The 23878-nt window shown below is 42.6% G+C and overlaps 1 protein-coding gene across 2 annotated transcripts; it reads right to left on the bottom strand.

The window, feature by feature from the left end:
* Positions 1-15205: 15205 nt before the first annotated feature.
* LOC120571502 (CMP-N-acetylneuraminate-beta-galactosamide-alpha-2,3-sialyltransferase 1-like) lies at positions 15206-20187 on the bottom strand. Of its 2 annotated transcripts, none has more exons than XM_039820481.1 (7): positions 19418-20187; positions 18895-19165; positions 18558-18754; positions 18191-18370; positions 16322-16367; positions 16104-16223; positions 15206-15948 (listed from the first exon to the last, which is right to left on the bottom strand). In XM_039820481.1, exons 2-7 carry the CDS (start codon positions 19120-19122, stop codon positions 15781-15783), a joined length of 939 nt encoding a protein of 312 aa, XP_039676415.1. In that variant the 5' UTR covers positions 19123-19165; positions 19418-20187; the 3' UTR covers positions 15206-15780. The 2 variants fall into 2 exon arrangements, with proteins under 2 accessions (XP_039676415.1, XP_039676414.1); XM_039820480.1 differs by having other exon boundaries at positions 18895-18935.
* Between the last annotated feature and the right edge of the window lie 3691 nt (positions 20188-23878).

The following is a 23878-nucleotide window of genomic DNA, read 5'->3' as shown; positions in this document are numbered from 1 at the left end:
GGGCTTTTTCACTTTGTAAACCTATAACATGCACAAAAAAACATATAACACAATTAAGGAAAGGGAAAAAGCCAAAAAGCATAATATGAGCACTTTAAAAGAGAGGTGGCTGGTGGGCTTGGCAAACTAGCAAAGTGGGTTGGTAGACAGGTATTCCTGCAGACAAGGAGAACAGGTGTAAGTTTTTGAGTAAGCAGGCAGGCAAACAGACAGAGAGGTGAAACAGCAGGCAAGCTTACGTACCTGAGCTGTAAGCTCAGAACAGGTCAATGTGTTGGAACTGTACTCAACACTTGTCACTTCACTCAGTAGTTTGATGTTAGGAATACGATTTATTATATCGACCATTGCACTGGGAGATCCAGAGCCCACATCGTTCGCTGTTGTTTTAGAACCATGAGGTGCTGTCTGTTGTGTGTAGAGGGCCGGGGTCATTATAGTGGGACAATTGTCAGGACTGAGGACTGAGCGCCCTGGTGTGTGTGTGATGTGTGTGTGTAGAGCTGTTACAATTACAAATGTTGCTGTACGATGAATTAATTGCGAATAACAATATAATTGTCTCTTGTATCAAATAAAAACATTTTCATTTATTTATTTATTACTTTTTTTTAAACAATTTTACAATATGAATGAATTCCAGGATACATTGTTTGGCTATATCACTGTCATCACCCAGACAATGTAATAACACAGGTACACCACCCATGAAGTAAACAACACCTCTTTATTATCATTAAAAATGTTATTTTCTTAAATGAACATAAAATTGACAGTAGTACAGTATTATATAGTCCTCCAGAAAAAAAAGGTGGCGAGTGGTAAAGATGGGCAAAAAAAAGATTGTTTAATTAGCGGGTTCCCGGGCAGATTTTGAGCCAGAAACACGAGCACGTTCACTTTCTCTGGCTTGAGTCAGCTACAGCCCAGGATGTTTCAAGTTTCTTATGGCAACAAGTGACAGCTGCTGCTGGCATAGCATAGCTCAATGGTCCGACCAATAATCACTTATATAATTACAATTTGGCACATCTAAACAAAATCAACAATTACCATCAACAGGAATACCCCTTAGGACCTGAGCTATTGTTGGCAAGTAATTGTGATTAAACAAAGAAACCGCAATTATGTTAAAGCAATTGTTATAATTGTTACAGGCCTATAGTGTGTGTTTGAGAAAGAGAGAGAGAGATTACTGATCTACAATTAAAAAGAACCTTGACAAAGGGTTCAGAGCAATGATTAAAACACTGGATTTAAGATGTCTTGCCTCGCCGAAATACTTCCGCCAAACATTATTCAAACACCGAAGCAAGCTGACAGCAGAGCTACATTCAGTTGCCCACTTTTCTACAACCTAACATTACCTGTGAGTGTTTATACAACTACTTTTTTTTGTAAAGCAAGCAATTTTAAAGTTGTTGGTATGTGTATTTATTTAATTTAAAGGGGTGATAGAATGCAAAACCGATTTTACCTTGTCATAGTTGAATAACGACAGTTTGGTGGGTAAATAGGACATACATAGAATCTCAAAATCCCATTGACACCTCTTTCCTCTGCAAATGTCACAATTTGAAACTGCCTCTGAAAACGGGCGAATCTCAACTAACCACAGAGTTGACGTCAACTCGGTGGCTTCTCCTTATTTGGCTCTTGTCCCTATCTTTGTCATGCCCCAACATTTACATAGGCTACACCACTGATCTGAGATCAGGTAGTCTTCTGAATAGGTCGCGCAGATCTCAGAAATTGTATACATTGTTCATCTGCTATTTTACTACTAAATTCACTTCTGACACTTTTTTATGTGAGAAATCAACTATGTAGAGGTCAAATATGGGGCGTTTTACAAAAATGTATGGCTAATTGCAAATTTTGTGGCTGGTGCTGCCTGTGTTGTTGCCTGTGTTGTTGCCTCACTGCCCGGCCTGCCTTCCTTCACAGACCCCGGCCTGCTGTGAGCTAGATGGAGCTCCGTCACGGCTGGCAGCCTACGGTGCTCCATACCCGCGCAAAGTCACAGTTTCTGGGTTACTGGACTACCAAACGCTGCTGCCTTGACGGAGCTCCAGGGCCTGTAGCTCGCTGCTCTCCCTCCCCTCTTTGTGCTAAATGGTCGGTGTGTGTGAGTGAGAGCCTAGTCGGCGAGCTTGTTACGGCCGAAATTTCTTACCACAGGTTCCAGTTAATCTTATAATGGATATGTGTGTTGAGTTATTTAAACAAACGATCAGGAAAATAAATGCTTCTTGTCCGTGAGTCTCATTGATAGAGCCCGCGGCTGGATGGAGCTCTATCAATGAGAGCTAATTAGCCTCCTTTTAGACCTCTGAAATTCACAAAAATGCATTAAATTGAAATCGGCTAAGCTTTGTAAGGCCTTAAGGTAGCTGTGATATACATGTCGTGACGAAATTCAAACTGTAAATATACTCTAGTTATGCCGAAAAGGTAGCTAACTAGCCGCGATCTGTACACGTAGGATTGAAGGGACACTAGCAGCTACCGAAACCTCTTAAATTCACAAAAATGTATTAAATTGAAATCTGACACAAGCCTTAACTTTGTAAGACCTTAGGATAGCTGTTATATAAGTGGTGTGACGAAATTCAAACTGTAAATATACTCTAGTTATGCCGAAAGTGTAGCTAGCTAACTATCTGTGATCTGTACACATAGAATTGAAGAGACACTAGCAGCTAACGAAACCCCTCATATTCACAAAAATGCAATAAATTGAAATCGGACACAATTGTGACCTTGGGGTAGCTGTAATAAAGTGCCGTGACGGAATTCACACTGTAAATATACTCTAGTTAGCTCTCAATTCGGGGCTCCCGGTAGTGAGCACAGTAACCGAGAAACGGTGACTTTCACTGTGTATGGCGGTAGCTGCTTTCTCATCAGACTGTGTGGAGCTCCTAAAGTCCGACACGTCTTGCCAAATTTGATATTAGCCATAAATTTTCGTAAAACAACCCATATTTGAGCTTTATATAGTGGGTTCTCGCATAAAATAGTCTCAGAAGTGAATTTAATAACGAAATAGCAGACAAACAATGTATAACTTTGCAGTGTCTAAAATATGAGACCTGCTGTCTCGTCTCCAATGTATTTGTATGTGATTCGCTCAAAAAGTTTCTCCACTGTTTAGACAGATACTTATCTTTGTGTTTTTGCATGTGTATTTAATCTCCTGGGCTAACTAAGTAGATGCCACTTCTGAAGGATTGTTTGCATGCGTTACTAACTGGTAGACACACTATGGGCCCTACTTTAACGATCGAAGCGCACGGCACAGATGCGTTTAGGGCGTGTCCATATCAACATGTGCTAGTATGAAGGGGGGGAAAAGGGTCTGTGCGCCGGGCGCATGGTTCTAAATGGTTGTTCTTAGTGTCATCATTAATTCAGAGGCGTGTTTTGGGCGTAACATGCAATAAACCAATCAGAGGTCATCTCTCGTTCCCTTTAAAAGCCAGGCTCGTTTGTAACTTGGCACATTGCTATTATGATGGCGGATTTGCACAGTAATAATTGTATTTGTAATCTTGTGCATGTATGTGTGCTGCTGCGCTTCCCTGTGTGCAGGGGCGGATCTACCGGGGTGGCATAGGGTGGCAACTGCCACCCTAAAAGAAAGCCTTGCCACCCCTGCTGCCACCCCAGTTGGCAGCAACGAGTTACGGTAAAAGTTATGGCCAATTTGACAATTTACGAGCATGCGTCTCCAATGTCCGACTGCAGTGAATGCAGCATAAGATGACGCCAGAGCGGAGAGAGCCTGTTTTGTTTGGAAAACTGAGTGGCGCAAAGCGAGGTAGCCAGGAGTCGCGATGAATGGAGACACAGGAGGAAAGAGGTCAAAACGGATTAACTATCTATCAAGAAATGAAATTATAACGAAAGCACAGTGCTAGCATAGTTGCGATGCTGATTTTGAGATGATAAAAATCAGGTTGAAGAACGCGCAGTTTCGCCAACTATACAATGTTACTTAGGATCTGACGTTTGTTCTGTGTAAAGTAGGCTACAAAAGCTAATATTGATTCAACGCTCGTCCAAGGAAAACATTACTTTGAATCGTACAGAAATGAAGAGGAAAGGTAACATATTCAGTTTTTGTCTCCAAAGAGAAAGGCGAGAGAAATAGAAAATGAACAAGTGAGCAAGGTAGATGGAGAAGATGAGGTGGAAGGAGAGAGAAAAGAGGTGGAAGGAGAGAGAGAAGAGGTGGAAGGAGAGAGAAAAGTGCAACAGAAACGCGACAGAAATAATACAAGGCCAAGGTGACCAGGGACGGGAGGTGGGAGAAGACCACAGCGGTGAAGATATGGAAGGAGAGCATCACCGAGAGGAGGAGGGAGAAAGCGAGAGACAAGATAAGGTGCAGGGCTCAGACAGTGAAAGGGAAAGCAGAGTGCCTGGGCCATCACCAACCATCTCCAGTCAAGCTGGTCCACACGGTATGGAAATTGTTGATGCATAGTATACTAAGTTAGATATGAATAAGAACAACAAATGACAAAGCTTAAATATGAATAATTAGGGAAAGTTGTCAGTGTGAAAGTTTGATGAGATGGGGAGATGAGTCTTTATATTTTGTGTAGAATGTATTTTAGATCTATTGCTCAGATTAAATATAAAAAATAAAAAATATATATAAATAAAACAAAAAATAAACAAATGAACCTAAAAATACTCTCCCAGGCTAAAATGTTAGTGTGTGTTAACACAGTCTGATGGTTAGAACTAATCAATGACAGTTCCTAATTTTGTGCAAATGCTGCCTGCAATGCTTCCTCTCTGACAGTCGAAAACAGTTTGCCTCCCCTCTCACACATCTGCCTCTCATCACCTGTGTCTTACCTTAATGCCTTTCCTGTGATAATGCCCCTTACTTCTATCATACTTCTATATCTCCTATTAAGTGAGATCACATTGTACGGTCACTTATTCCTAATATGAACTGTTTCAAATGAAACCCCAAATGCAGGACATTGATTGCATGAGATGAAGTTTGTCTGTATGAGTTTGTAAATGGCAGCTGTGCCCTTCTGTAGTGTGTACATACTATTTCTCATCAAACTGTGATAACTGATTAAATTCAGTAAATATACGTCTGACATATGTTGCCACCCCTCAAAAATTCCTGCCCCCCTCTCGCCACCCCATAAATATTTTTCTAGATCCGCCCCTGCCTGTGTGTGTAATAAGCATTGTCAAGTATCTTCTAGTTTTTGTGCAGATTCCCCACTTGAAAGGGATTTGATGCATCCACCCCGAAATAAAGAACTGGATTTCACTCAGTGACCAAACACTTCTTTTCCTCCTTTTATTTTGGCATACTTCAGTTAAATTTGACAATTCCATTTCAATGATTGCTTCAGCCAAGGAAGGCATTTGGATTTTTGTAGGTCTTTAAAGATGCTTAAAAGTTTAGTCGTTAGTAGCAGTAGCAGGTGAAAAACATTTAAACACAAAGAAAGAAAATATTTGTAACATTTTTCAACCATTTTTTTAACCCAATTTAACATTTCTTATAGTACGTTTTACCCATATGTAAAAGTAGTAAAACATTTGATCATAATCATTAACATATTTTAAATAATTGCATTTTAAAATATGTTAATGGGTGTGATAAAACTATGCCAAAATGTGTTGTCCAACACTGCATCCAGAGCTTTCAACACTGCAAAACATCAGTCAAGCCTCCTGAAGCATGATGGATTGCAAGAGCACCCAGAGATAATGATGCTTTTGGAGGTTACAGCAAATGCTGGACAGAAAGTTGGAACATGAATTGACTTGGCTTCAGATACTACATAACTCCTGTGAGCTCTGTAGCTGCAAGTAGGCTGAACCTCAGGAGTGAAGACATCACTGTCATTGTCCATGGAGTTGGAGGATTGAAGGTCCATGTAGAGACAAGGCGCTACCTTCTAAAAATCTGAGTAAAGACTCCCAAGGGCACACTCAAGTCACACCATTTGGCTTGTTATGGATTGGACAGCATTGCAGATGTCCACAAGCATGTGACACCACAGCAACTGCGAAAATTCTTTCCAGACATCCCACTGGAGGACCTTCTGAGACCAAAAGAAATACATTTGCTCATAAGCCACAGGAAAAGGTCAGCTAGCGCCACAGAGGAACAGAACTGTTGGAGATCTCATGCTGTGCGAGGGACCACTAGGAAAGATTGTCGGAGGGTGTCATCCTGAGTTGTTTGAGGAGTTTAGCATGTCAGCCCACAGGTCCAAAACGTAAGGTCAATGAGAGCAGCTGCTTTAAAAGTATCAGGGGCACACAAATGGAGTGCCTGAACATCCCCCACCAAGCAAAGAGGTCGTGGTCAAGGTCCATGAGTCATGTGCATCAACCATAAATCGGGACTTCTTGGACTAGTGGAAGTGGGATAGTATTGGAGCAGCATGCGAGCCAAAGTGCGGAGGGTGTCGCTGTGGAAACTGCCAGGCAGGCGGCAAAGAAATGACCCTTGCTGAGTAAAGAGAGCTCGAGGTGGTAAGGGAAGGCCTTACCTATGTCACAGGAGACAGCCACAGCAAAGACCCACATTGGCATGCTAGCTATCCTTGGTTGGATGACCCAGCTTCTCTACCAAATAACAAGAGGACAGTTGAAACCACATTTTTCAGGACAGAGAAACAGCTATCTAGAGAACCTGAATGGAAAAGCGCCTTCACGGCTCAGGTGCACGTCATGGTAGACGGAAAGCTGCATTGAAATTGTCCGAAGACAACATTATCACCTGGAAGGGACCAGTGTGGTATGTGAGTCACCTTATTGCTCCAAACCCCCACTCTGTCACCACCCTAGTGAGACTTGTGTGGAACAGCAGTCAAAAGTGTAATGGCGTCAGCTTGAATGATCTGCTAATGAAAGGTCCAGACGTCCTCAACCAGATTCGCTCCGTCCTCCTCAGATGCTGCTCTGGGAGACATAAAGAAGATGTATAACTCAGTCTGGCTGGAGGACCGCGAAGTATTACACAGATTCCTCTGGCGAGACTCAGAGGATGAGGAGCTAGGAGAATATGCTATTACGAGAGTAAACATCGGTGACAAGCCTGCTGATTCTTATACGCAGAGCTTTCCAAGAAGCAAAAGTGGGAAGCTGTTCGGCCAGAGACTCATGGGACACAGCACTCTCAGACGGACTCAGGGAGGATGGAATTAAGCTCTTTGAAGAGGATGAACAACTGGGCAAAATTAAGTTTAAAAGGGCACTGACTACCTCTTGCTCCACAACTAAACCCTTGGCAGTCACCTTTTCTGACAGAAGTGAGCACACCTATGGGGCAGTTATGTACCTAAGGTGGGAGTCTGACAGCGGCCAAATTGTCCGACTTGTGGAGTCTAAGGCCAAGTTAACTCCGTTGGACCACAGAGGAGATGCTGTAAAAGCAGAGATTTGTGGAGCAGTGTTTGCCTCACGCTTAAGGAAGTATTTCGAGCTACACAGTTGAATCCAAGTGGAGAAGTGGTATCATCTTGTGGATAGCCAAACAATCCTTGGTGCAGGCTATCAGACATTCTTCGCAAATAGGATTGGAGGGATTCAAAACAGCACAAGCATTAAGGATTGGTGGTGGATTCCTGGTCCGCAAAACATCGCTGATGTCATCACCAGAGGCGAAAAGATGGGTGCAGATGCATTTGCCATTTAAACGTTGTGGGTGCTGGATGGTCTTAAAATAGCAAAGACATGCCGCGCTGCACCGGGTGCAAGATAGATGTGTTTATACAGTATATAGGTACTATATGAAGCCAACTGTAGAATACGTTATACTTGTGACAATAATTAGCCATTCATTCAGGCATTGGTTGTCATGGAGACGAGCTAAGCCAGAACCCTCGCCATCGTTGCTTGTTTCGGCGATACAACCCATCGAGGGCTGGAGGCGAAAGGCTGAGCTGAAGCCTACGGAGGCTGCATTAAGCACAGGCTTACAGCTAAGCACAGCCGAAGAGGCGATGCGTAATGTGCAGCGACGTCAGCCTCAAAACGCCGCAATTTAGGAGGGGAGCACTCACAAACGAGGCATTAAAGGGGTGATAGAATGAAAAACTGAGTTAACCTTGTCATAGTTAAATAACGACAATTCGGTGGGTAAAATAGGCATAGAACCTCAAAGTCCCATTGACACCTCGTTCCTAATCTCAAATCTCACAATTTGAAACTGCCTCTGAAAACCGGTGAATCCCAATAAAGCTAATAGTTGACGTCAACTCAGTGGCTGTACCTTAATTGGCTCCGGTCTGTATCTTTGTTACGCCCCAAACACATGGTGATTTATGTGCCTCCGCTTTTGTGAAACCGAGTCAATGCTAAATTCATCCAGGATAACGGGGAAATCCGGGCTTAATCCCTCATCTTGGTTTTGTGAAACAGGACCCTGGTTTCCAGAAAGGGAAAACAAGTCCAGGCAAACAGGTCAAGGGGTTCCGAGCAGAAGGGGTTCCGAGCAGGAGTGGTTCCGTCAGAATATCCAGTGAGCAGTCTGAGGTGAGGTCCAGATGGAGAGCAGGTCTGGTGGATGGTATGGATGGCTGAAGCAAAACTGATGTTCCCGAAGCTTTGTCGAGATCCCGGAGATGTTTCGAAACACTGATCCAAAGCGTGATTCAAAACACCCATGTCACATGACTAAGGCTAAATGAAGCTTCGGAGTGTTTCACAAGTGTTTCGAATCAGCGTTTGTTATCTTGTTACCTACAAGTGTGTGTACGTGGATCAGCCTCTTATCCCGCCCTGTACACGCCCATTTTTAACCATAAATAGTCAATGTAAAGCACCTCGTGAATGCTGATAAGTATGTTAATGACCCTTGCAGTTGTTCTTTTGTTACACCGAATCATGACGACTGGCAGAGAAAAAAATAAAATAAAATAAAACCTCTCAGACGCTCGGGAATTGCTGCCAATTGAATTATAATTTTGGCCTGTTGTCGCACAGTGTAGGGAAACCGGATCTATAGACTACCTTTATTAATAAAATCTTCCAAAACAGCAGGCATTACGGCACTCGGGGACAGCTTCGATATACCAGACGTCTATAATATTTAACAGAACTATATATTATATCCAAACAAGCCTTAGTGATGAAGTTGAAGATTATATATAATATTTATTTTAAAAAAACACTTAGCTGTCAGCCATTTCCCTCTGGAAACAGCCGGTTTCACCCACAGCAACAACTAGAGATGTTCCGATACCGATACCAGTATCGGTATCGTCTAATACTACCTAAAACGCTGGTATCGGTATCGGGAAGTACTGGAGTTTATGCACCGATCCGATACCCGCATATGAAGCCCTAAAGAAAATCTACGTTAAAGTAGTTTATTTATGTTCTTTTCATTAAAACTATAAAAGAAAGTTCTGGGGCATTCCTTGTTTGCGTTTGTTCATGTTTCACAAAGAGTTTAACCTGAGCCAGACCGACAACAAAGAAATAAATCATATTACATCCATACAGAGATAGTAGTATACAGATGTTAAAACATAATGAAATATATGACACGCTGGTATCGGATCGGTTGGTATCGGCGTCATACGCGGTTCAGGTATCGGAATCGGTATCGGGAAGCAAAAAAGTGGTATCGGACCATCTCTAGCAACAACTAGTGGTATCCCCCACCCCGAGATACAATTAGAAATCGAAATGTAATAGGCAAACACACTCTTCTTCATGCAGGTTTTGTTATGAACAGTATTAAAGTTTAGACCGATAACGAGGACATAGAGCGTAACGATTGCGCGAGAGCTTAACGGCTGTATTTCCAGACGTTGACATTTGATGATATATGCACAGTTTTAAAGACAGATATATTGTTATTTACACTGTGTTCTGCAGTTATATGCTAGGGTATTTGATGATATCCTGTATTCCATGCAGTCGGGCCATCTCATCCTCCTGCGCTCCCTAGTGTATGTGATTGCGAGACAGAGCTTAAATATTAAGAGTTTTTATTTAAGATTTGAGTTTGAGGTGTTTATGGAACAATTATCACTCAGTACAAGCGCAAATAACACTGCTGGATTTAACCTTTGTGATATGGTGTGAAGAAATGTGCGTGACGTATTAATACTTAAATATATTAAGAGTAGCCTAATCGTTATTCCCACATGTACTTTCTACAGTCTGACTTCAGTTCACCACCTCACCATCTGCGTCGCCAATTCCTATGCTGTCTCCAAAATGTGTGTAGGCATGGGTCAGAGTTTGCGTGGAGGACCGCACATTCTCCCGACAAGTTTGTTTTTTATAAATCACAACCTTTGCGTGGGAAGTGGCATACACACATTTTCAGCCCCGTTTTGTGCGTACGCCACGTTTATAAATGAGACCCCTGGTGAGCAGTTTCAGTCTATGTTATGTTCTCTGATTCATGTAATTTATACTTCAAATATGCCGTCAGTTTAGGATTTGTTACCAATTGCTGTTTTCATTGTCATTCAGAGCCACAAATGTCAACATCAGGCCCATCATCATCATCATCATCAGAAACACAGGACAGTTTATGGGAACTGTTTGATGATCGTATCCGTGAAACCCAGATGATACACAATGCTACAGCTGATGCCACAGTGGAAGTGAAAAAATACCTCAACGATGCGTTTTTGCCCAGAACTCATGATCTCCTAACTTACTGGAAAGAGAGAGCAATAATCTTTCCTCATTTGTATGTCCTTGCTAAAAAAATATCTTTGCATGCCAGCAACAAGTGTCCCTTGTGAGAGTATTTTTTCAAAGGCTGGAGAAATTATCTGTAAAAAAAAAGTAGGCTAAGTCCTTCCACAGCAGAGAAATTACTATTTTTGAATAAAAAATCTATAAAAAAGTGAGACATTGTGGCTTGATTTCTTTTATTAATATTCATTTTTCATGACCAAAATAACATTATGCACAGTGAGAAGCCTACAGGTTACAAGCTTCACATATTAGAAAAATACAATAATAAAAAAAATGTGTTAATGGCTCGTTGTCAAGGTTGTTTCAGATCAACACCTGCAAGTGACCACTAGGTGTCATCTTTGAGACGGGTGTCGGATTGTTTTGAAGCCTCGACACAATATGGCACAATTTGCTTCAACTGTTACATTGTTCCACGAAGCATGGATCTGCCCAACACTAGTGGATGGCAGGGGTGAAGCAGCAGCAGCAGCAGCAGCAGTCAGGTTCCAGTGGAAGCTGAAGCACAGGAAAAAAAACTCAGGACAGGCAAAATACAATGAGCAAACAGGTAACAAGCTGGGTCATGCGATAAACTGACTGTGGCCATCTTGACTATGATCTGACACAGAGTGGAAGGTTGACCGGGTATATGAAGCAGAGGTGATTGTGGTAGATGAGCTGCAGCTGGAAACCTCACACCCGCACACCAGACTCCACTCCTGCAATTAGAGACAGACAGACAGAGGGAAGGGGGAGGGGAGAGACAGAGAGCTACCTAGCAGCAGCAGGCCTAACATTAGGAGACCTTAACCCTTGTGTTGTCCTTCGGGTCCCAGTGACCCGAAGGACAACACAAGGATTATGTACTTCCGTTTACTTTGTTGAGAATTGCTCTCTAAACCCTGTTTCTTGTAAAGTAAGTAAGTAAAGTTTATTTCTAGAACACATTTAAACGCAGTTTAAGCTGACCAAAATGCTGTACAAACAAGAACTAAGGTGCTGTATTAACCCTTGTTTAGAGAGCAATTCTTAACAAAGTAAACGGAAGTACATAATCCTTGTGTTGTCCTTCGGGTCACTGGGACCCGAAGGGCAACACAAGGGTTAAGGAACAGTGTGAAATACCCTATATAATCATTCTATCACCCCTTTAAGGCTTTGTGTGAGCACACGCAGACAAATAAGGAGAGGAGACGCTGATTGCAGACAGAGGCGTCTGTGCACCGTCCATATGACGCGTAAATTATGACAAAATATTTTTATTGGATAATTTTCAACATCAGGAGAAGGCTGTGTCCTGTCACCTATTTTATACATGCTGTACAATGATGACAAGTCAGTAGATCATATCAGTCAGTGGGATTAATTCTCTCGGAACCATGAATGTCTGTAGTACACAGTTTCATGGCCATTCAATAGTTGAGATATTTCGATCTGTACCAGAGTGGTGGACAGACAGACTGGCCGACAGTGGCATCTAGAGGCAAGCCATTTGCATGGCTAAAATTAAAGGTTAAGCTATCTTCTTAGTCAAGCCACATTTACACATATCTTTCTTTGTGATTGCTAAACCTCTGGTTTTTCACTGTTTTCATTTGTTTATATCTTTAGTATCTTCTGCTGTAGAACTTGTTTGGACTTGGCAAGCACCTCTCCCTCTCTGAAGTGAGTGTCATTGGTTCTTGGACGGCCTCGGGGCAGCGCAGACTGCCGCAGCACCTATGGTGGACGGCCTAGGGATTTGTGGTCACGAACGGTTTCCGGTGGAACTAGGGGCACAAGAACTGATGACCGGAAGGGCACAGGAACTGGGGACAGCAGAGGCTCTGGAACTTGGGACAACAGAGGCTCTCTCCAGAGGTTGAGCACAAGGCCGGCGATGAGGGCGGAACCCATCTGGAGGTCGGCAATTAATGTGAAACCTCTACAGAGGCCGACGTCAAAGACAAAGAGCCTCTGGAAGCTGAGCAGGTCAACAAGGAGACCTGAGCCCGAAAGGTGGGTTGGAGGACTGGAGACCGCCACAGGTCAGCTGGGCTGTAGCCCGGCGTCAGAGCAACTGTGGAAACAAGGGGCTTCTGAGGCACAGCTAAGTCTGATTGGAGCTGCAACTCAACAGAAACATGGGGCTCAACAGCTCAACGGGAACACTAACTTTGACAATATCAACATGATATATCTTTGACGAACACGCACACACACTGCAGGAGGGAAAACTTCAGCACCTCCCATACACCGCCTTTTGCAGACAAAGCAAAAATGTACCCATTATATTTTTAGGAAGAGCTGTCAAGAGCTATAGTCTTCATAAAAGGAGCACATTTCTTTATCAATGTGTCCTGTGAAGTAATGCTGCAGTATTCTGCTGTTTGCACTCCACACAGACCCGTCGCTAGACCTCAGTCTTAAGGGGGGCACATGAAATACATGGGGGGGCACAATTATTATTGGCGTACAGTACGTATATGTATAATAATCATATACTCTTGTTATACTATTCGCACGTAATCATCACGTTAAACATAACCAACAGCAATATGACCAGGTAACCTATATAGCCTACAACACATTACATAGAAGAAATGTTATGAATATCCATAAAACAATTGACTATACAACATATTAGATGTAACACCAGAAGCATCTCTCAAACATTGCATTTTAAAGCAGTCAACAGAAGGATATGCATTGCTATGTATGTGCCATGAGAGACACGCACGCACGCACACACACACTCACACACACACACACACAGAGACTTTGAACCTACCGGTACTTTGAGTGGAGGCAGCCTGTCCTCTCTCCAGTCCTTCCTGTCATTTGAAGTTGCATGCTTATTTAAGCCCTTGTCTGTAAATCTTAAACCCCTTAATGAAGAAGGTCGCGTCCGATGATACAGATGTGAATTTCCTGCAGGCATAATAAAATGCGGAGTCCTTTTCCACCGAGTAGCCTACGCAAGCCAGTCTCTGTTCAAATGCCAGCTACAGCTACGTTTTTTTTTTAACCAAACATTTTGACTGGATATTTCCTCAACACAACCTGTTTGGGTTTGTCCGTCACACCCCCTGATTCAACAGTTAGTTGTGGCCCAAATGATGTCGCAGTTGCACTTGACCTGCAGGTCCTGCCAGGCCCAGGGTCGGGCTCCACGGAGCTACTAGCATCAGGCTCAGACTGTCGTCCAGGGGCTCCTTCTCCAACGACAACATCAGGAGGCGTCGGTGTCGTATCCAGTTTGGCAGAGGAGAATGTTGGTGGGCTTTTCAACCACTTACCATCACGAACTGAAGCGAGTAAGCCGGCGAAAACTCATCCAGCTTTCAAAAATGTGCGGTAACTGTTGAGCAGCTACACTGACGTTGGGCTACCACGTTCGTGAGCCTAACTTTCTTTTAGTAAGGCCGTGATAGGCTGTTGCAGTGTAGATTCCCATCAATCACAAACAATCACACCATTGTTTATTTATATTTATAATGTTTTAATGATAAAGAATGCAACATTAATGCAACACAAAATTAGCAACTATGATAATATAAAATTAAAGTAATTTTTTTAAGAGATCTGTGCCTCAAGTGGGGGGGGCACAAGCATTTTTGGGGGCGGGCCCGGCCCCCTATGGCCCGCCCATAGCGACGGGTATGACTCCACAATCTACTGATCGCTATTTCCAACACTGATGTTTGTACATGTTGCTGGGGTTCTCTCCCCATTTATTTTTCTTCTCTTCTCTCGCTTGTTCTGCGCTGCCCTTACTTCTGGATAATTTTTTAAACATATTGTTGATGTGGTAATTGGCTTGTCATCACAATCCTGGGTGCATAAAGTATATCTCATTCAGTTTGCTAGCATTACCTGAGGGTGTGTGACACTACACGGACAATAGAGAGAGAGTGAGAGACAGAGGAAGAAAAGGTGGAACTTGCTGATAATAAATAAAGAAACTTTTTTATTTTTCTTCATCAACGACATTGCATGTTGATATTAGTGGTGGGCGGATCGATCCAAATATCGATAATATTGATACCAACGTAGGTATTACCAGTGTAATGAGATTGATACTTTAGTTTTAGTTTCTCTCCAGTATGCACTGCAGTGGTTTCATCAAAGAGGCGACCTGGCTGTCTGTGTAAGTGCTGGTCAATGGAAACACTAATTGTGCCAATATCAACATGTAATTTATTTGACAAACACCGGCGCCCGAAGATGAGTTTGTTATACCAGTTTCTGCTTTGCTGATCTGTAGAGCTCTAAAGTTTAGGCTACACCAGACATGGTATGTTGCAGCTGAATGCTGCTGGGGTGTGTTATCGCTCTTTTACGGTACCTGTGTTTAGCATGTGGATTATTATTTTGTGTGTGTGTGTGTGTGTGTGTGTGTGTGTGTGTGTGTGTGTGTGTGTGTGTGTGTGCGTGTGCGTGCATGTGTGGGTTTAATGGCCATATTTTTTCCCTCCACTGGCTGGGAACTGTGCTCAACACTGCACACATCTTTGTCACATCATCTTTGCACCTTTTTATTAAGACAATACATAGAGGACCTCTGGACTGAGGACATTTGTATATTTATTGCTAATTTAGTTTCTGTGTTGCACAATTTAAACTTTTTATCTTTGTGATACGACTTGTTTTCTGCCATCATTGTTCCTGGTTGGTTGAAAGCACTTATTGTAGTTTGCTTTGGGCATAAGCTCATGTCAAATATTTGTTCAATTATCACATCAGTAAATACAGTGAATGGTACAGTATACTGCACGATTACCCCAACCTTATTTATTCAATGTAAAAAAGAAGACATTTTGACACAGCTTTTTATCCCTAACTTTTATCCTACTTGTGCATTCTACTCTAGTTGGCTATCTATAGTGTAAACATATACTGTAATTGTATAGTGTGTCTTCCAGTCATTACCACATGCAAATAATACTTCAGAAGTAGCAAACCCAGGAGATTTACATACACGTGCAAAACACAAAGATTGGTATCTTAACCGTCTTAACGGTGGAAAAAATACAGCCCTTCATGTTCTTCTACAGTTACCTACTACTAACCTTCCTTTAAATGCTGAGAGAAACATCAGAACCCTGTATAAAAATTGAGTTTCTGTTGCTCATCTAGCTCCTGGATCATTCTATACTCTGTATCTCCAGGATGTGCTCCAGTTTTTAACTTTTTGTTCATGAGTTCTTCCCAGTAATGACTCCAGTTTCCATCACTGTCTGCTCCATAACCAAACACACTGACCTAGGACAACAAAAGTAAACAATGTTAGAAACCGAGGACTAGTACCAGTCATTAAACAAGTCATTCATTATTTGCAGCCACTTGTTATTCATTAGTGTGTTACAGCAACACTGGTGACATTTACAAGTAGAACTCGGACTTAAAAATGAACTTACCTCGTCACACATATGCAGGGCAAGAATCAAAGCCAGAAAGCCAGTGGAGGGGTAATCACCCTTCTTTTCCAGCCACATGTCATGAACATACCTCATAAAAGATGGATTAAGGACCATCACCTGTTGTGAATCAGAATTAAGCTTTGAACCTATTTTATGAACCATGACCTTTACAGCCAAAAAGGTTTATTGTTAAATTCATTCAAAATAATACTCACCAAATGCTTGTTAGCTTTGATTTTTGATCTTACACCCCAATGTGGTCTGTTGAAACAAACATGAAATGTCACTCTTAATATCATTAGGGCCCGAGCGCCGACATCCGTCGGGCCAGCGAAGGCCTTCTTGAAACTGATGGAATTATTATTTTTATTATACCGAATTACCTTTTTGAGGGCCTAAACACACTCAAAAACTTGCCAGAAGTTGCGGCCGCATCAGGCCTGGTGTAAATATATGTATTCCAAGGGTTTTGTGAATAGGCGTGCCCCGCCAGTCTATATCCACGACGTTCCACTTCCGGGATTGCTCCGGTGCTGCAGGAAATTCCACCGGACGCATGTCTTTTTTGCCAATGTCCGTTTCCTTCCGCTTTCTTTGTGTTGTAATTTCAAACTCCGGTGGATTTATGAGGACTATGGTTAACTGCTCCTCAGATCTCTGCAGGGTAAATCCAGACAGCTAGCTAGACTATCTGTCCAATCTGAGTTTTCTGTTGCACGACTAAAACAACTTTTGAACGTACACGTTCCACCAAAACAAGTTCCTTCCCGAGGCTATTTTGCAGTGGCTCCGTGCGGAGCTTAGCGCTGCCCATGACGATTGTGATTGGTTTAAAGAAATGGCAATAAAGCAGAGGACGTTTTTTTATTCCAATCCCGGATTGCTGTGTGAACTAGCAAGATCCTCCTCCGTAGCACTGTACAGGAAGGTCTGCGAGACTAGCGCCCCCCCTAACAGTTTTCAAAGTTGAAGCCCCCTCCAATGAAAGTTATTAACAACTTGAGTTTTCGTTGAACGTTGTGGGCGTGGCGGCCATTTTGAGTGTTCAGCGATGAACAAGAAACTTGTCTTTGTCAAGGTGTCTTATAAAGTAATGCTGCAGTATTGTGCTATTTTTTAATAATGCTGAATGCACTCCACAATCTACTGATCGCTATTTCCAACACTGATGTTTGTAAGGCATGGATACCCGACCCGAGGCCGACAGGTCCCGACGGTATCCGACGGTAACCGATGGTACCCGACGGGTCGGGCCGGGTTCGGACAGATATTTAGAAATCATGGTCGGGGTCGGGTAGGGCTCGGTCACATCAGCGCGATAAGGCAACAGCTGATTAACGTGCGCTTGTTGCCCCGTGTGCGCTGATGCGCTCATCTGTTGACATTTCCGAATGCCTTCCTACAGTTGCTTAATAAAAGCGTGCTTTCCACACAAACAAACGTAGCCTACATGTGTCATAAGTATGAGGAAAAAAATGAGATTTTAACTGTGTCGGGCTCGGACACAAATTTCTTAATACCTGTCGGGCCTGCCTGGCTGGCCTCGGACAGAAAAATTTGCCCGGTCCGGACTCTAGATGTTTGTACATGTTGCTGGGGTTCTCTCCCCATTTATTTTTCTTCTCTCTCTAGCAGAGGCTTGTTCTGTGCTGTGCTTACTTCTGGATAACAGATCAACTCATTTTAAAACATTTTCTTGGTGTGGTATTTGGCTTGTCAGCAGAATTCTGGGTGCATTTATTATATCTCATTCAGTTTGCCAGCATTACCTGAGGGTGTGTGACACTACGCAGAAAAGAGAGAGAGCGAGAGAGAGAGAGAGAGAGAGAGAGCGAGAGAGAGAGAGCGAGAGAGAGAGAGAGAGAGAGAGAGGGAGGAAGAAAAGGTGGAATTTCCTGAAAATGAAGAGAGAACTTTTTTTTTAAACTACATTTTAGTCTCGTCTTTTCTTTGTCAACGGTGGTATTGTCTCGTGTTACCATTGGATAAAAGGTGTTAACGAACACCTAGCGCCATAGTTCTTGTTTACAAAATAAACACTGCATGGGCCAAATGATCACATAGTCCATAGAAAATTTACTCACCCTCCATTGAATCCTGTGGTGAGGGCCCCTGTGAGCCAGTCAAAATCAACCGTCTTAAATGGAGCCAGCACAAAATGAGTGGTGTTGTCTAAATCCACCGAACTCTCTGGATACATGACACGATGAGTTGTTCTGGTCCCAACATCTGCTTCATAGCCTTTGATTTGACCAGCGTTCACTCTAAATAGTGCAAATGGATATATTTCACACGTCACTGTCCTTAGCAGAAATACAGCAGAGGACTGCTTGAATTTCGACTCAAAGTTGTTTTTGAGAAAACAACTTTGAGTTTTTTTTCCACTGACTCAACTCATTGTGACAAAGACAATATTCGAAGAAAACTGCTTTCTTTAGCCTGAGGACTTACCTTATGATGACATCATGGAAATCTATGAGAGGTCCATAATGTGATTTCCTCAAATTACCAGAATTCCCCACCACAGCGCAAGTCCTGCAGCGGTCAGGGCTGGATTCTAGAACTTCCGGACTGGGTGGGACCATCAGAAACAGCCTCTCCACTTTTCTTCTGAAGGTACTGAAGTTGCCCTTTGCACCCTGTAAGGGCTGTCAGGCACACCAAACAAATGGATTGACTATATTAACACATTGGCAGGTGTTGTCACCATGGTGATGGCTGATTATATTTAATTCCCTGATCTGAAGTGCAGGTTGAGAGACTGTTTTTTTGCAAGTTAACAACGTACCTTCCACCAGTTGAAAATGTCCTCTGAGATATTGTAGTTTGCTGACAAAAATGGTTCAACAGATTTGTTGAAATGCTTCATAAACCACGGATCATCTTCAGATAAACATCGCTCACAAGCACAGGGTCTTTTATTCTGAGGCAGGGAGAATGACATATATCCTCTCCAAGACACACAGATAGTAGTCACACACAGCAGGAAAATGAGGGCCCTCATTTTAAATTTCATCTTGGCTGTGTGACGCTTCTGATTTGGTAACAACAGCTCCCATCTTTAGACAAAATATGTGGTGAAATATACACAAGAGAGACTAAAATCATAAATGTGGAAAAACTTGTCATATTGTTTATTTAAAGTAGTTCATAATAATATGCCTTTTATGTTTTCCCTTGATTCCTGTGGTCATATTTCCATTTATTTATAAGGCCAAATATAAATAAAATTGATAAGAAATATGTTGGTTAAATTAATAATAGTCACAATAATAAGTTAAAATTGGATTAATGTTTTATTTTTGTCCTACCTGATGAGAGTAAATCCGCTTCTACTCCAGTTATATTGAGAAAACGTATCGGAGGCTGAAGATCAACTAGCTGAATGCCATATGTATGCTTTGAATCCATAGTACGGTCTGTTACTGTACAGTATCTGTTTGTACATGCTGTCTGCGTATATTTGTTTTTACTACTGCTGCAGCATGACTTAAGTGCCCAAGACAAATTTCCAACGATGTGGGACAAGTTAATCTTGAATGTTGTGTGCTTTGTATCCATGCCAGGATAGAGTCTCAGATAAGTGGAACACTTTTGAGGAGGGGTGTGGTTTGTACATTGGATGGTTCTTGACTGACTGTGAGCCACCCTCACGTACTGTTGTCTGCCTGTCAAAAAGTCCTGAATCCACTTTACAAGAGTGAGGTCTACACCCATGTTTGTCAAGCTTCTCTATCAACATGTGTGACTGGATGGTGTTGAACACTGAAGAGAAGTCTGCAAACAGGATGCGTACATGAGAGGCAGGTGTTTCAAGGTGTTTCCATTCAGGGGGGTTGTGACAGCATCTTCCACTCCCCTTTTCTCTCTGTAAGCAAACTGTAATGTGTCCATGTGAGCTTGGGTTTGTATTAAATGATCCACTCAAAGCACTTCATAGCAACAGAAGTAAGTGCCACTGGTCAAAAATTGTTTTCCATATCAAGCATTCCGTGTCCTTATATGGGAGAAGATCCACCCCACTTCCTCACAGCTTACCCTGACTGGTGCACTTGCTCTTCCATCGAGGCTGATTGGATTGACTGGCACGTCACTCTCCCATCTCGCAAAGTGTTCATTGAGTGCATTTGCTTGCCTGTATGTACCGGGGTGTTTGAGTGGTGATTTTGACCTATGTTAGTTTTAATACCCCTCCGTCCTCAGTTTCTAACATTGTTAACTGTTGTTGTCCTAGGTCAGTGTGTTTGGTTATGGAGCAGACAGTGATGGAAACTGGAGTCATTACTGGGAAAAACTAATGAACAAAAAGTTCAAAACTGGAGCACATCCTGGAGATACTGAGTACAGAATGATCCAGGAGCTAGATGAGCAACAGAAACTCAAGTTTTATACAGGGTTCTGATGTTTCTCTCAGCATTTAAAGGAAGGTTAGTAGTAGGTAACTGTAGAACAACATGAGGGCCTTCCTGAGCTGCAGTTTGTCCATTGTTTAGACGAATACAGATCTTTGAGTTTTTGCATGTGTATGTAAATCTCCTGCGTTTACTAGGCAAATGCTACTTCTGAAGGATACTTCTGTGTTACTGACTGGTAGATACACTATGTGTTTTTATTAAGAACTTTAATGGATCAGCCAGTAGAGAGAAAACAGACGTCCATTAAACCAACAAACAAATGCCCTTATTAAACCAACACACACACACACACACACACACACACACACACACACACACACACACATATAACTTCCTGTATTAACTTCCTCATGGGGACATAGGCTACATGTGATTTTATGAGTTGCAGAAATGATAAATGAAGTTTAAAGGTAATGCTTAAGAAAGTGTCTGTAATGGTATGTCAGTCATGACAGGTATGCAGGAGAAAAGTAATGTGATTATACCATTATATCCACAGCTTGAACTCGATGTGCAGGGTCACCTTCTAAAAAAAACTGTGCAGATGAATTCTGTTAAATTTTCCATCTCATATTTAAGTGTTCCTTAGAGCAAAATGTTCCTACAGGCTGTGGAAACAGCCAACAAAGTGGCTAAGAACAAGTCACCTGAGGGCATTTGTGATTTTTAGACCATTCATTAGTTGAGCTATTTCGATCTGTACCAGAGTGGTGGACAGACAGACTGGCCGACAGTGCCATCTAGAGGCAAGCCACTTGCATGGCTGAAAAAAAAGGTTAAACTATCTTCTCAGTCAAGCCGCATCTACACATATCTTTCTTTGTGATTGCTAAACAACCTCTGGTTTTTCACTGTTTTCATTTGTTTATATCTTTAGAATCTGAAGTGCTTCCTGAACTGCAGTTTCTCCACTGTTTAGACAGATACCTATCTTTGTGTTTTTGCATGTGTATGTAAATCTCCTGGGTTTACAAGGCAGATGCCACGTCTGAAGGATTATTTGCATGCGTTACTAACTGGTAGACACACTATGGGCCCTATTTTAACGATCTAAGCGAACGGCGTGAAGCGCATGGTGCAGGTGTGTTTAGGGCATATCCATATCAACTTATGCTAGTATATGGGGGGAAAAAAGGGTATGTGCGCCGGCCGCATTGTTCAATAGTATTGTAATTAGTGTCTTTGTACTTAGTGTGTTTTGGGCGTAACCAATCAGAGGTCATCTCTCATTCCCTTTAAAAGACAGGCGCATTGTACCTTGGCACATTGGTATTATGATTGCAGATTTGTTGGTGTGCTGCTGCGCTTCCCTCTGTGTGTGTGTATCAAGCATAGTGTGCACTGTGCATAAGCTTAGGCGCATTTTACTAATCTGCTGTTAAAATAACAATGAAATGCTGCGTTATTGACATTAGACCAGGTTTTTGTTGGTCAATGGCGCGGACATTCCCGCTGCCTCAAGATAGCAATACGCCCAGAATGCACCTGAACACACCTCCCTGTAAGACCAGCACGCCCATAGGCGCAAAGATGGGCGCAGATGTATTTGCTATTTAAACGACTTGGGTGCTGGATGGTTCTTAAAATAGCAAAGACATGCCGTGTTCCGCCGGGTGCAAGATAGATGTGTTTATATATAGGTACTCTATAAAGCCAACTGTAGAATACACAAGTTATGATTGTGACACAATAATATCCCATTAATTCAGGCATTGCATCAGTGTAACGTCATAATCCCCATGTTGGTTTTTATTGGTTGTCATGGAGACGAGCCAAGCCAGAACCCTCGCCGTCGTTGCTTGTTTCGCCGATACAACCCATCGAGGGCTGGGGGCGAAAGGCTGAGCTGAAGCCTACGGGGGCTGCATTACGCACGGGCTTGATGCTAGGCACAGCCGAAGAGGCGGTGCGAAAGGCGCGGAGACATCAGCCTCAAAACGCCGCAGTTTAGGAGGGGAGCACTCGCAAACGAGGCATTAAGGCTTTGTGTGAGCACACAGATGGATAAAGAGAGGAGACGCTGAGTGCAGACAGAGGCGTGTGTGCGCCGTCCATATGAGACGTAAATTATGACAAAATATCATTGGATAATTTTCAAGATCAGGAGAATGGGTAAAGCTCTGTGTCATATTTATGTGGAGCCCGACATTAAAATACAACACTGCAGAGCTGTGTCCTGTCACCTATTTTATACATACTGTACACTGATGATGACGAGTCAGTAGATCATATCAGTCAGTGGGATTAATGGTGGCTTCTGAGGCACAGCTAAGTCTGATTGGAGCTGCAACTCAACAGAAACATGGGGCTGTTGCAGCTCAACGGGAACTCTAAGGCGTGAGCGTGGTGTTTCTGTTGTGTGTCAGCTGCGTGGATTTTTCTATGTCTTTACACACCAGAAACGTGTCTGACGCGGTGCTGCTGCTGCTAGCCTTATCTGGACACATGTATTGTGTGTGTTGTGTGTGTAGTGTTTCCCATTGATAAAATGAAGTACCATGTTAAACATAAATATATACTGATTTGATTACAACAAAGCAGTGGCGGATCTAGAAAATTTTACATGGGGGGCAAAGGGGTAGCAAGAGATCTTGGTAGGGTGGCAGGGGAAGACGGTACATGGAAACCCTCCATACATAAACTGATATGCCCCTACTAAGGCCCTGCTATGCCCTAAACTGCTACGCCTAAACTGCTACAACTATTATTTCTATTCATAGTTCCATTATCTTTTTGTTACTATAATTACCATTATTATGAATCATAATTCTCTATATCTGTATCCATCTGTATGTAACCAGCGACCACCAAGACCCTGGATATGTCTGATGTTTCTGTTGCACCAAATGCTTGCTCTTGGGAGAATTGTTGGGTCATTGTAACTTAAAGAGTGTGGTCTAGACCTACTCTATCTGTAAAGTGTCTTGAGAAGAGTGAACTGTTGTTGTATATTTAAATATTTACATATCTAACCCTATAACATATACAACAGAATGGAAATAGCCAAAAACTGAAAACACATCATGTCACAGGACATGCTATGTTACTGTACTGCAATTTATATGTAAGGAGAATATAAACCAACCATATGGTCCAGGGGTACTGCAGCCTCCTCTTCCTCTCTGTCATCTTCATCCTCCTGATCACTCTCTGCCTCTGTCCCTCTCTTGAACCTGCGGCCTCCTCTTCATCCCTCACAGTCAATTCTTTTTCCCTCTTCTCTTTCACTCATTTCTGCATCTCCTTCGTGTGTTTTTCTGCTCTGACCTGCTTCGCGCGGTCTCCAGTTTACTGTCTTCTCCTCTTCATTTCCCTCCTCCTCTTCCTCCTGTGCACTACTCAGGATTTTCTTGGCTG

This window comes from Perca fluviatilis, chromosome 13, assembly GCF_010015445.1.
Source record: "Perca fluviatilis chromosome 13, GENO_Pfluv_1.0, whole genome shotgun sequence".
Taxonomy (NCBI): domain Eukaryota; kingdom Metazoa; phylum Chordata; class Actinopteri; order Perciformes; family Percidae; genus Perca; species Perca fluviatilis.
This window is presented reverse-complemented; position numbering and strand designations above follow the sequence as displayed.

Excerpts from the sequence above, each read along its gene's own strand:
- LOC120571502 (XM_039820480.1), bottom strand. The coding sequence starts at position 19,823 with ATGGGTGTAGACCTCACTCTTGTAAAGTGGATTCAGGACTTTTTGACA. Across the intron at positions 18,371-18,557 it reads TTCCATGATGTCATCATAAG|AGTGAACGCTGGTCAAATCA; the intron begins GTAAGTCCTCAG and ends TGCACTATTTAG. Across the intron at positions 16,224-16,321 it reads TCAAAGCTAACAAGCATTTG|GTGATGGTCCTTAATCCATC; the intron begins GTGAGTATTATT and ends GATTCACAACAG.